Genomic DNA, 13,017 nt, shown 5'->3' with positions numbered 1-13,017 from the left:
TTCCTATTATTAACAGAAGAATTAAAAATTATTTATCCTTATATCTTTTTTTTTCAAGCTTTTGCCATAGCTAGATACTTATAGGTTTGAAAAGTGAGAGTCTCTCAGATTTGGTTTACTTACTTGGTTCACCTTTCTTTGCTTTTCCCAGTCGTTGTCAGAGACCCCATGTGTCTTGTGGGGTCCCTCCACACTCACCTTGCTGCAGGATCCCAGAAGTCTGAATGACTGGAGTATGGAAATAGAAGTGTAAAAAGTGGTGTTCAGTAAACTAAAATTCAACATCTGTTTCATTTGTGATGAATATTAACAGTTACTTGTGTCCTTATGTGTAATTAAATGGCTATAAATCAAAGAGCACCTGGTTCTGTTTTTTCAGAGAGTGAATCTGGAAGTGAGAGTGGAGAGCAGGACGAGGAAGGAGACAGCAGTGGTGACAGCAGCGAGGACTCCTCCAGTGGGAGTGGGAGTGGGAGTGGGAGTGAGTCCGCGGTGAACAAAAGAACGGCCAAGAGGAGCTCCAAAACCAAAGAGAAAGGGTAAATTATCTTCTCAGAATTTTCTTCAAAGATTATTCTGTGGTATCTGCTGCCAAGCTAGCATTTCCCTTTAATTCGTAGAGTGAGAAAAATAAGTATGTATATATTTTCCTGAACACATATTAAATCTTGTAAAATTAATTTAGAATACTAATTTACGTTATACTACTACTTACAATGCTTAGTTTTCATTTTGAACTTGAACAAATCTTGGGGCTATATTTCAAAAATTGGTATAACCTTGGAAGGCTGAGTTAAGTGATCAAGCAGTAGGTATGAAACACTTAATTACCTTCCGTAGCAATTTTGCTGAGGGCTAAAATTAAATCCTTCAACACTTTGCCATTATGTAACCAAGACAATTGATTTTTCTAAATAATGTTATATTAAAAAGATTATGATCCAAATATTAGAGTCAGGGGCTGTGAAGGAAGACGGTCATAAGATATGTAAGTGCTAGCGCTTTTTAAGATCTCCCATTATCAACAACATTATCATGTATTAAAGTGTCATTAAAAATTTAAGTAACTGGGGCTGCTACCTTAGATTGTAAGAGTCTGTTTTCCTCGCTGCTGTCAGCGCGTGGCCTCTGCAGACATGATGGCCCTTTCCCCGGGAGCCCGCTGCCCGCTCACTTGATGAGCTTGCAGCCCCGCTCAGTCGTGGCTGACAGCACTGATTGGGGCGCAGTGCGCGCTCTGCTCCTTTTATTACAGACAGTAATTAAAGCCGCTCGCCCTGCCACTTCCATAACAAACACAGCATAATACCCTAATTATGACTTTATTAATTTAAGTCAGGATTTAATGATTTTAAAAGTGATTTATATTGTTTTTCCTGTTCAGAACAAATGAAATCTGTAGGTTAAATTAATACAGGCTTTTCATCATTGCAAAGTTAAAAAGCTAGTTACCAGTAAATTCTTTTCATTAGATTAACATCTGAAACTCTAAGTAGTAAGGTAAACAATAATTACCCATCAAAATTGAGTGATGCATAACAAAATAACACTTTTACCTTTAAAATCTTATCTCAAAAGCTAAAAGTTAAATATGTTCAGAATATGTTACTCCTTGTTGCAACAGAGGAGTTACTTGGTTTGTAATGCCTTTTCTTTGAGAGAAATTCTGTAGTTGTGGTTTAATACCAGAGTAGCTATGATTACATAGTTTATAAGGAGTGTCTGATTTCTAGGAAAGGAAAGTTTGGGTTCAGTGCACTAAATGTCTTTCCAGAGAGGAAAAGCCAGTATGCCAGAAATTTATAATCATGTATTAGATTAGTTTCATTATTCTTTTCCTTCAGAAATGGACTTTTACCCATGTTTGAATTTAAAAGAATTGTTTATTACATCAAAGGGAATCTCAGATGCATTCTAAACCTTATATTTTTAAGTACATGTTTTAAGCATTGAATTGGGGATAATAAATTGCTATTCTTTGCTGGGGAAAACAACAACATATTTTCTAGTCATCAAATATAATTACATGTGCTCTGAGATGTTACCATGACTCCATTTTTAATAAACAGCTATCATATTTCCCCCACAAAAAATCAATTCTAGGAAATATTGATTCTTCCCTTGCCTCGCCATTCTCTGTCCCATATGTTTTTCTGCCTTCTCTTAGAATTATTTTTAAAACTTTGCCAGTATAACTGTATGATAGTATTTTAAAGCGAAGGATCTTTAAGTTTCATCAAAACCACTCTTTGGTAATCATAAGTATTTAGGACTAAATTTGAATTTTATATTCCAAACTGTTTTCAGTCCAAGGATGATAGAACGGTGTAGTAGGGGAAATACAGTCTTTAGAGTAAGACAGACATGAGTTCAAATCACAGTTCAGCCCTCCTGTCTGTGTGTCCTTGAGGAAGTTACTTAACTTTCTTGAATACTGTAGGATGACAATGCACCCAGTCAAAATATGGTGGAATGACTAAACTAAATCATTGGTATGATGTTCCTACCACACCTGGCACAAGATGGAGTCTTAAACACACACACACACACACACACACACACACACACACACACACACAGAGTAAGGAGAGCCACGCCTTTAGTTTTGAGAAAATGTCAAAGGCCACAAGTCATCTCTTTTCCCCTGAGATCTTTTCGCTATCTCACATGTAATCCTTTCCCTTGGAGAACTACCTCCCTACCCTCTGCCTCCTCATTCCTATTTCTCAACTTATCTGTCTCTTCTAGGAAGCCTTCCCAGTTCTCATAAGTTTGTTGTGATGGCCCTGCACATGTTCTCCTGACACACTGTACTTTATTACTTACCATACTTTAATGTCAGTGCTACCTTATTTCCCTGTGTCTTCCAGTGGACCCTAGGCTCTAAGGAAGGCACATGGTGATCATCTGTCTTACTAACCATTGTTATCCTCAGCACCAACAGTGCCAACACATGGTGGGCAGTCGATAACTATTTGTTAAATGAGAGAGGGAGTGAGCAGATAAATGAATGGCATCAGCACTTAGGTTTGATTATTTGAGCAAAAAGGCAAAAAGACTCATGGACATGGACAACAGTGTGGTGATTGCTGGGGGAAGAGGGTATAATGGGACTAAATGGTAATGGAAAAAAGATTAAATCAAGGTTTTAAAAAGTTTATATTTGCTCTCTTTTTAGTAAGATTTTAGTGCATTAGAAAAATTCTCTTTTGAATTGGTTAACATTTTCTCATAATATGTTTTAGGGTTACATTTAGGAACATGTGTAAATAATTTTCTTTAAAATGCAAGTCTATATTAGCAAAAGTACATGTATAAATACTTATATTTATTAATGAACACTAGTTTTTTGAGACAGCATTTTAAAATCAGCCCCAGTATCTTTGAAGTTTTACTGTTCCTAATATATATTCCTGGTAAATCAAACATTTAATTATTGTTCCTTTTTTTCTGCTTAGGAAATCATTTAGGTTATTTTGTGCTCTTTTGCATTTCAGGGTATGTGATGTACTCCTATAATTGGTTTTGAATGGGTTCTGCTTTATTTGGTCATAGATAATACATCTTTTATTGTTACTTCACTAATATGTTCTGGGATTTTAAAACCATATTTATCACTTTTTTAAATACTAAAAAGAAGTGGCTCCCAGTGAAATACTCTTTTCTAGTAAAGTTTCTGATTTATGGGCAAAATGGACAAATACAGCAACATTTGCCATTTAATTTTTTACAGTACTTAAACTTGTCTATTTAAAGGATTTAAAGTTAATATTTCAAAATTTATTATTATACACAGTGATTCAGATGATGAGGAGAAAGAAAATGAAAAATCTGAAACTTCAGAATCTTCCAGTGCAGAATCTAGTTCAATAGAAGACAGTTCCTCAGAATCTGAATCAGGATCAGAAAGTGAATCTAAATCCAGAAAAGTCACCAAGGTAAGAGGTTATGCATATGTTGTAATGAAAAGTAAATATTTTTATAGCCTTTTCCTCATTAAGAATAAATTTTTCTGAAAATCGGTAGTTTGTAGAAAATCAAGAAACTAAGAAGAGAATTTAACATTGTCACTAACAGCTAAAATAAACTTTCTCTTCATGTATCCACATCTATGATTTTATATATGTATTTTCTAGATAATGACTTCCCTTGTAACTCAACCCTTCAGAGAATTTAGAAGACTGTTTTAACTTCGTCCTTTGCCATTGAGATTAGAGAGCTCAGTGTTTATGAGCACAACCTTTGTTGTTCTTGGCTAGGATGTGATGGGGAGGCTTTTGCTAAAGGGATGTAAAAGGAAATACAGAAATAGTATTGAACAAAGGAATATAAATGTACATGCGGCGTGAGAAATTGAGACTAATACTCTTTTTTTAAAAATCGGGTATTTCGGATAATAGGATATTTTTAAAGGTTTAATGAAAGGATATATATCCCTTAAGTAATAAAAATTCAGTAGCCCTGTATTTAAAAACAAAGGTAAGAACCACTTATGTAATAGAATGCTAACGCTTTTTGATGTATTTTTAACCTTTAACCTTGTCTGCTTGGCACCAAAAACATGAAAGTATAAATTGCAAGAATACAGTTATTAATATAAAATTCAGACTTAATACATATTTTTCTGATCTTTAATTTTTACTCCCTTCCTATAAATGGGTCATGTTGATGCTAGACTTCAAATGCAGTTTTGTTTTCTAAATAAACTGTATTCAGTATATTGAAAATATGTTCAAATCTTATCTTTTCAGTTGAATTCAATTTTTTTCTGAAAGGCATTCAATAAAACTTAACATTTATTATTGATAAACCTCTTTTAGAAATAATATTTTCTATACAATGAGAGAATATTTGAAATAAAAAACAAATATACTTAATTTTGTTTCGATTTATTTCTTTTGTACTTACCAGTTTCTTTCATAACTCATCTGAATAACCAAGGATAAAAATAAATCCATTGAAGTATATGATTTCCCTCCCTTATCCAGGGATTTATTGTTAAAGAATAAACATTTTTAAAAATTGGCTAATATTTGTTTTAACCTTCTTTGAAATATTCTTGCATATAGTAAAACCTATTTTAAATGTGAATTTATGTTTAAAACTTGTATCTGTATATTATATATCTAAGATTTCAAAAATTTACATAAAATCTTATGGATTTTTAGGTTTATTAATCTGGCCTTGTATAAAATTTTATTATATAGTGAGTTTGATATCTTCTCATTTCCTACTTATGTTAAATTGTAAAAAAAAAGCTTAAGATGTTATTTAAAGTAAAATAAAGGAGATTTAGAAATTGACAGTATAACTGAGAATAAGAAATCAGTATTAAAAAAAACACACACACACAAGAAATCAATGAATGTCCAGTAGGTGGAATTAAAATGAGTTATTCTTATGATTTTGCAAAAGTTGAAAAATTATGGACTCTAATGCCTATATGGTTTTGGAAGCAGGGCTTTAGGACTAAAAACCACAGAGGTACCCCATGTCAGTTATTTAATTTGATTCTTTGTCAAAGACTATCAATGACCAGATTAAATCTCTAAATAACTGGAAGTATTTTACTGTAGAGTATCAGTATAAAATTTTAAAATATTGCAATGAACCAAGACTCTTGAGAAATTCAGGCATTACTCATGTCGATATTTTCATGTCTGTGTTTTCCTTATGTGACTTATTTTCTCTATATTAGAATATCTTTTTTCTGCCTATAATAGATAGATAGGATAGTTTGTTTTAATGTATCAGTTGGAATATTCTGCATCTTGGCGCCACCATAACTATTTTTTTCTTTCTATTTCTTTCTGAGTGATTTGGAGTATACCGTGCAATTACAAGTATATCAATTTTTCTAATAATGGACAACCCTGTAATTGTAGAAAGTCTTCCTTGCACCAAGTGTTGTGGCTTCTGCTCGAAATTATGAGTAATGAAGGCAGATGGTGGGTGCTTTACCTTAATTTAGCATGACAGCATTTTAGTGCTGAAAATTCATATACTTTAAATCTGCAGCCAAACTAAATCTATACTTTTGCTCTTTCTATTCCATTTCTATTATTTGGACAATGTGTCCTTGTAATACTGAGCATGGAAATGAGAACATGAGGTACTTTGAATATGATGGTCCAATGGGATAGGCATAGTGTTGTGCTTCAGTTTCCTTATCTATAAAGTAGAAATGCTAATACCTACTCCACTTCTTTCAAGTGCTGCTTTAAAAAGTCAAATGTGGAAAATCAATGTAAAGCACTATATAAATATGAAACATCAGTGTTAACATTTTTTAACTTGAACATTAAGTCCATGAGAGACCAACAAATATTAGCATAATAGAACACCAATGCTAATAATTAGCATTATAGAACACCAATGCTAATAATTAGCATTATAGAACACCAAAGGAACCAAAAATTTGTTATAGCACTTACATCTTCTTTTTTAAACTCTTTTTATACCATTCAAGATGTGAGTCAGTATTCCAGGATGACCCCTTACTTGCAGCCTGTTATCTCAACCACTTTCTGCAGAATCCTGAGCTACCACGTGCTGGGAACGTCTCCAACCACTCTGCTCTCTAACACACAACATATTTACCTTCCTTTTTCTTTGAATAGCTCTGAGTAAGTGATCCAAGTCCTCTTATAACCAAAAGTAAGTCCTACTTCCTTTTGACCTTGTCTTGTTGAGAATCATCTGCTTCCTTTACACCTTCAGTCTTTTTCTGCACTAATGTCTCCTCCGCTAACCAAGGCACTCAAGTTTTTCCCAAAATTTAAAGAGAGAGGGGAAGGAGGGAGTGGAATAGAGACAGAGTGAGTGTGTGAGAGTTTAGAGAAATAATAATGTTCTTCATCCAGTAGCTCTCAACACCGTTATTTCTTTGTCCCTTTGACATTGATTTTCACTCCTATCACTTCCTACAGATACTGCCCTGTGGAAAGTCAGCCGGGATCGCCCCTCACCCAGTGGCCTTCTCGCAGTAGTTATCCTTTTCTTCTCCTACCTACTTGAAATTCTCTGCATTCCTTTTCTTCTGACTTCTTTGCCTTTCTTTTGATTGCTTCACTTTTACTACTTTCTGACACCCAAGTGTGAATATTGCCCCCAAGTTAGTGCTTAGTATATATTACTTTTCAAAAATATGGATTATGATATATCATGTGTATGTAGGATAGAATTGTACACTTGAAACCTGTATAATTTTATTAACCAATGTCACCTCAAAAATTTAATTTATAAAAATATATTAAACATTATTTAAAAATTAATGGGAATGAATTTATTTTTACTTTTTTCTCTGCATTTTTCCTGTTGTGAGACCCATCGACTCTTGTAGTTTCAACTAAAACTTCTGTGTGAATTCCTCCATACTAACATCTCTAAGTCCTTACAACAGCTGTAATATTTCTTCCCAAATTAAAACCAAATTCTTAGATCTATCAGGAGCTACTGGTTTCCCAAACCTATTGATATAGCCCAAAGATGACATGCTGTACCATTTGGTACTAGAATTCTTTATCCCAGATCTTCCAGATCTGTAGCCCCAGAATTGGCTCTGTTTCCTCTCTCATTGTGTATGTTCACACAGTTGCCTAGTCTTAGAGATTCTGTGTATTATTTCTCAGATCTGTTTCTGATTTTCCTACCACCACCATTGTAGATCAGTTCTTTATTACCTCACTCATAGATCATTGCCACTGGTCATAATCAGAGCTTCCCCAGCCCCAGTCCTTTGCAGCTCCAGCTTAATGCTCACATTACCTATAATAATGCTCCCTTATCATTCGAGTTTAGTAAACTTCCCCAGGCTAGCAAGTCCAGACTTCCCTTTCCAGACTTAACCTCCTTTGTGTTCCTGGTGTTCTGATCTCAGTGTACTCTTTGTGGTTCTCTTAACGTGCTGTACGTTTTCCCACTTCTGTGTCTTTGTTTTTCCTTCTACACTATTTCTCTAATTACAGAAAACATAAGCTGAGGAGAAAATGGCCCCATATCAGAAGGTCGTCTCTTTACTTCTCCTAGTTGAGAAGACTGCATGGAATAAGAAATATTATTGATGAGAGGGTATTACTCATGTGAGTGGTATAGGGACAAAGGGTGAGAACCACTATTGGATTATGTTCACGAAGTGTTTGTCATTCAACACCACACCCTAGTAGATCCATAAGACACAAAACTATATATATATTCTATTCTGTTGTTATGTTTGTTTGATAGTATTATCGATTGAGAGGTGTTCTTATTTGAGATCAGATATTGTCAGTAATGACCAAATATAATTATCTTGTTCTCTTTAGTTACAGTTATCTTGATGAGCAAGCATATTTTTATTTTTACATGTTTGTTTCTGAAATATATATAGTACGGAATAATTGTTTTGCCCAAAATGATTGGGTTTAAAGAAAATTTGGCATGTGTTCTGAAGTAGATTATGGATAAGAGTGAAAGGAACTATTTTCTGATTGATTTTGTGCCCTATTTGAAATATAGGAGACAAGCTTTGCTTGTGTTTTCACAAGCATTTATGTAAGTTGCGATTCTGTAACATCTGTGAATATTGTAAAATATCAGTTTTTACTCATAATTCAAAACCTTGCCTTTTTCAATTTATGTCTTTCCTAGTTTAGTTTATATTTTAAATTCTCCAGAACAGAAATATTATTTCACCTCATTTGAGATCTTTGAATAATAGTGAATGCCATTAAATAAGTTTTCTTATTGAAGTAGATATAATGTAATGGGAAAGATTTATTTAACAGTTTAGACTAATTTTTAACTTATAAGAAACCTCAATTTACTGGTAACGTACTTCTGGTTTAAAGCACAGTGTAAGTGTGAGCCTTGGACTTTTAAAACCAAATTTGTTACATGACTTGGCGGCAAGAGAGTCATTAAATTGACCTTGGTTGGTAATTTTAATGGAAAATATTTCATGCAAATATCTTGCCTTGTAAGGCTAAACATCAGTCTTGAATTTTTGTTGATTTCAAAGCATGGTATGGGGTGGACAAAGTTTATATACTAATCCTGTTCTGTAGTTTAAAATTTCAAACCTCTTTACAATAATTTCCTCTTAGGAGGCATATTTGATACTTGTCATGTGAGATGTTTTTTTTCCCTTGTTCTTTTTAAATCAGCATGAAAATGAACATGCACAATACATAAAAAACTCTATAGATATTATTCATAATTTTATTTATAGTATTTGGAGCTTAGTAAGAATTTCCAGGATCTTTTATCTATTATTTAAAATGAAATATATTAAATAGAAATCAGTTTCTTAACCCTGAGACTTTGCATTTTATTTTGAAAATGTTGATATGTGAAGGTGTATAATCGAATATCATAGAAACAAAATGGAGATTTGAGGATGATGAATTGATAACTAGGTATTTTTATAGTGAGATTTTAAGATCAGTTACTATTGTCCTTATAAAAAAAGTCTAATACAGTCACTCAGCTGGTAAAAACCTAATTCTCTATTTAAAAAAATATACAAAAACAAATTGTCTGTGTTTCTGCCTGATCTCCTCTCAAGTACTAACACAATGGAAACAGTGGGTGATCTGTCAGTGTGTTTGGTTTGTCAATGATGGTTTTGTATAAATATTGGGAGGGTAAGAAATAAAATTCACACAGTAAAATATGATTTCATCTGCCTTTTCTCTGCAGCTCCATGGCTCATGCTGCGGTGTGAAATTCTCATTTTACACACTTTGCAGGCGGAGCACATGAATTATGCATTGAGCAAGAAAAATCTCCTGCCTCCAGTCCTATATGCATTTACCCAGGTTCTGTCTCTATTACCAAGATGAATTGCAAATGGAGAAATGTTTGATGGAATAGGGCTCTTAACTTCTTTGTTTAGAATTCAGATTTTTATTTTTATAGTAGATCCTTTAAGTATGAAAATGTTTTGAACTTACTATGGATTTTTTAAAATGAAAAATGAAATATAACATAAGAGAGGAATGCCAAACACATCATGAAGCTTTTTATAGCCTTGATTCAGAATGCAAGGCTTTTTCAATTTAGTAGAAATGACCATTATCTATTGCTAATGTTGTATTTCAGTCACTGGTTATTTGCTGTTCTCAGAAAGTCAATGAAATTCTGTCCTTTTGAAAGGCTTTTTTTCTTTCTGTTTTAGGCTTTATCCCAATTTCACATGCAGTCTGTCCTGTGTTGTATGTGACCTGATGTGTATTTAATAGATATTGTTACAGACTCTTAGCTGTGAAGTAGAAAATAAGGTATAGACTTGCCTACAGCTTTAACTTTATCTCGATTTGATGGGTCTCTAATTTTTCAGGTGGGGAGGTTACAGTTCCATGAAGACAGTCATGCACCATTGTAGCTTAGAGGAAGCTGCACCCGTTGTGCTCAGCATAGCATTTTGATAAGTCACATGGTGATAAGCTCTTTCTGTTATATGTTCTTTCTTCACAGGAATGATATTCTATTTGAGATCGCATTTGCTTTCTGAACACGTTTTTATTACTTACAACTTTTACATTTCAGCTTCAAAATTAACATTTCTTCTGTTTTTTTTTTTTTCTTAGCTCTAGAAATTGTTATTCATTTGTGGTGCGGAGAGAGGGGCAAATGTTGTTTATAAATAACTAATGAAAATTAAAACCCATTTGGTTGATTTGGAGTTTTCAGTAGCAGAAATAATTATTTTGAGGAAGACAATTGATGCTGATGTTTTTAGTTAGTGTTTTAATGTGTATTGTTGTGGGAGCCTGGAAAAAATTGTTTCTCAGTATAGGCATTAGAAGAAAAACAAGCAGAACTTAAAATTATTTTAAAATGTTACCTATGATATAATTTGGTGTATTTGCTCTTGTTCATGTACACGCGGTGTAGTAGTAGCTCTGACATAGTGTAAACTGTAAGTGGTGGTAATGTGCCTTTTGTTTGTTTAACGATAGCTTTCATGGTTAGAAAAATACTTCCAACATATTTGTAATACTTCCCACAAACAATGATCTATAAACTCCTTTGGTAGATTATAAGTTATATGAAGGCAGGGACTATGTCTGTCTTGGATCTATTACTTCCATTGCTCAGCACAGAATCTGATACATATTAAAAATTCTGTGCATATCTATTAATGACTAAATGAAGGAGGGAACAAACATTTTAATAAAAACTTGAGTTTTGGCCTTTAATTTGAGATTTAATCTAAAAAAAGTGTAGATTATAAAGGTAAGTAACCTTGATCCAAATACATCTATTTAACGCCCTACTATTTGTTGTGCTTTAATTGCCGATGATGGTAACTCAATACTGCACTTTATTTTTTTAAGATTGCATATTTTTTCTATATCTCTAAGCAAACTGTCATCAACACCTCAGCCTTACAGACACTGTTTTCTAGGCCGTGGTTATCCACATTTCAAAAACATAGTAGACTGAATACGCAAATCTGAGGTGGTGGAAGCCCTAATTATGCACAGATATGTTTTGAAGTACGTATTCTCCCCAAAGGAGAACAGTAAAGAAAGTAAATTAGTCCTTTTCAACTCTAAAGAACAAGAGCCTAAAAATGTCATTTATAGATTTTAATGAATACCTTTGGCAGAAATCTGACACACCCATTGTTGAAATACTACACACATGGTACAACGCACATCGCAAACTCTATCTTAGCAAGGCTAATCCATCACAAGCCAGTGACCATCTCAGACTAAGCATATATAGTTTGAGTGTTCCTTTTTCTCAGATCAACTTGTTTAAAAAATTATTTTCAATAGTGTTTGTGCACTTTCTGCCAAAGTGCACAGACATTACATTTTCATGTTAGCAGAAAGTTGTCAGATAATTAGTTACCTTTTAAGTTTTCTTCTGAAGGTTCTTTGTAATGTTTAAACACAAAATATTTAAAAATAATTAACAGTTTGTATGGTGGAAAGAAATACTGTATGCTAACTGAAATAAAAAATTTGATTCAAGAAACATTTTGTGTAACCATATAAAAGCTTAATATTTTGGGGGAAAGACTGTGCAGAATGTTTGCTTTGATGTGTTAAAGGATACATCACAGACTTTTAAAAAGAACATATAGTAAATGAAATATTTCATATCTTACAGGAGAAAGAAAAAAACACAAAACAAGATAGAAATCCTGTTACCAAAGGTGTTTCACTTCTAGATTTAGATGATTGTAAGTATTAAAATTTAAATATTTCTTCTAAGTAGTATTTTTATTTTTAGAATACTTTTTATTTACATGTCTCAAAGTATATTAACATCTATTATGAAAAAATTATGGATAAATACAGCAAGGAAATTTTAGAAATTGGTACTGTTAGTATCTTTTTTCATCTATTCAGCATATTAATTTTGTGTCCCTTGAACAAATATAATTGATCAAATAAAGGTACACCATATTAATTTTAAGATCTTTTGCTTTAATACTTTATACTTATTTCAGTAAATATTTATCTATATCTCACAACTTCTGCATTGTTAAATGTTGGCTATGGGAACTGAGATATCTAACTTAAAGAGGTAGGGAATTAGGGAAGTAATTGAAAATGTAAAGGATACCACCATTTTCCTCCTGCCATACTTTGATGTCAGTAGAATTGGATACAAAAAGCTTTTGGCAGCCAGTGTGGCTATACCTATCAATATTTAACTGCAAAAAATTTTTTGTCTCAGCAAATCCACTTCTGGGAATTTAGAATCCTACAAATATAGTAACCCAAGTATTTAAAAATGTATATTCATCATCTCCTTCATTGTGAGAGAGTGGAATTGACTTTGTTGGTGGGTACATTTGGCACTAGAAGAAGAGGATCAAGTAAGATTTCATGAATATTAAACTGTCATTTTTCAAGATAGTTTTTCCATGCTAGAGGTGAGTTATCTCTGTAGGTTTTGTTATTCTACTAAACAGAATATAAAGCTGTTGCATTTATATTATTTACCCAAACTGTCTCATGACAAATTCTTAATATAGAGTTATTAAAATGCATAAAACAGAGACATAGTTAATATAGA

The 13,017-nt window shown here is 32.9% G+C and overlaps 1 protein-coding gene across 2 annotated transcripts in view; it reads left to right on the top strand.

Annotated features, from left to right (window-relative positions):
• The window catches only part of AP3B1 (adaptor related protein complex 3 subunit beta 1), a 244,170-nt gene that overhangs the window by 149,009 nt on the left and 82,144 nt on the right, over window positions 1–13,017 (top strand). For both annotated transcript variants that reach the window (XM_028531358.1, XM_036020449.1), the window contains exons 19-21: window positions 380–539; window positions 3,797–3,938; window positions 12,103–12,175. In XM_028531358.1, coding sequence (XP_028387159.1) covers window positions 380–539; window positions 3,797–3,938; window positions 12,103–12,175 — 375 coding nt within the window. The remainder of the gene's footprint in view (window positions 1–379; window positions 540–3,796; window positions 3,939–12,102; window positions 12,176–13,017) is intronic.

Source organism: Phyllostomus discolor, chromosome 3 (assembly GCF_004126475.2).
Source record: "Phyllostomus discolor isolate MPI-MPIP mPhyDis1 chromosome 3, mPhyDis1.pri.v3, whole genome shotgun sequence".
Taxonomy (NCBI): domain Eukaryota; kingdom Metazoa; phylum Chordata; class Mammalia; order Chiroptera; family Phyllostomidae; genus Phyllostomus; species Phyllostomus discolor.
Note: the sequence above shows the minus strand (reverse complement) of the source record. Positions and strands in the feature narration are given on the sequence as shown.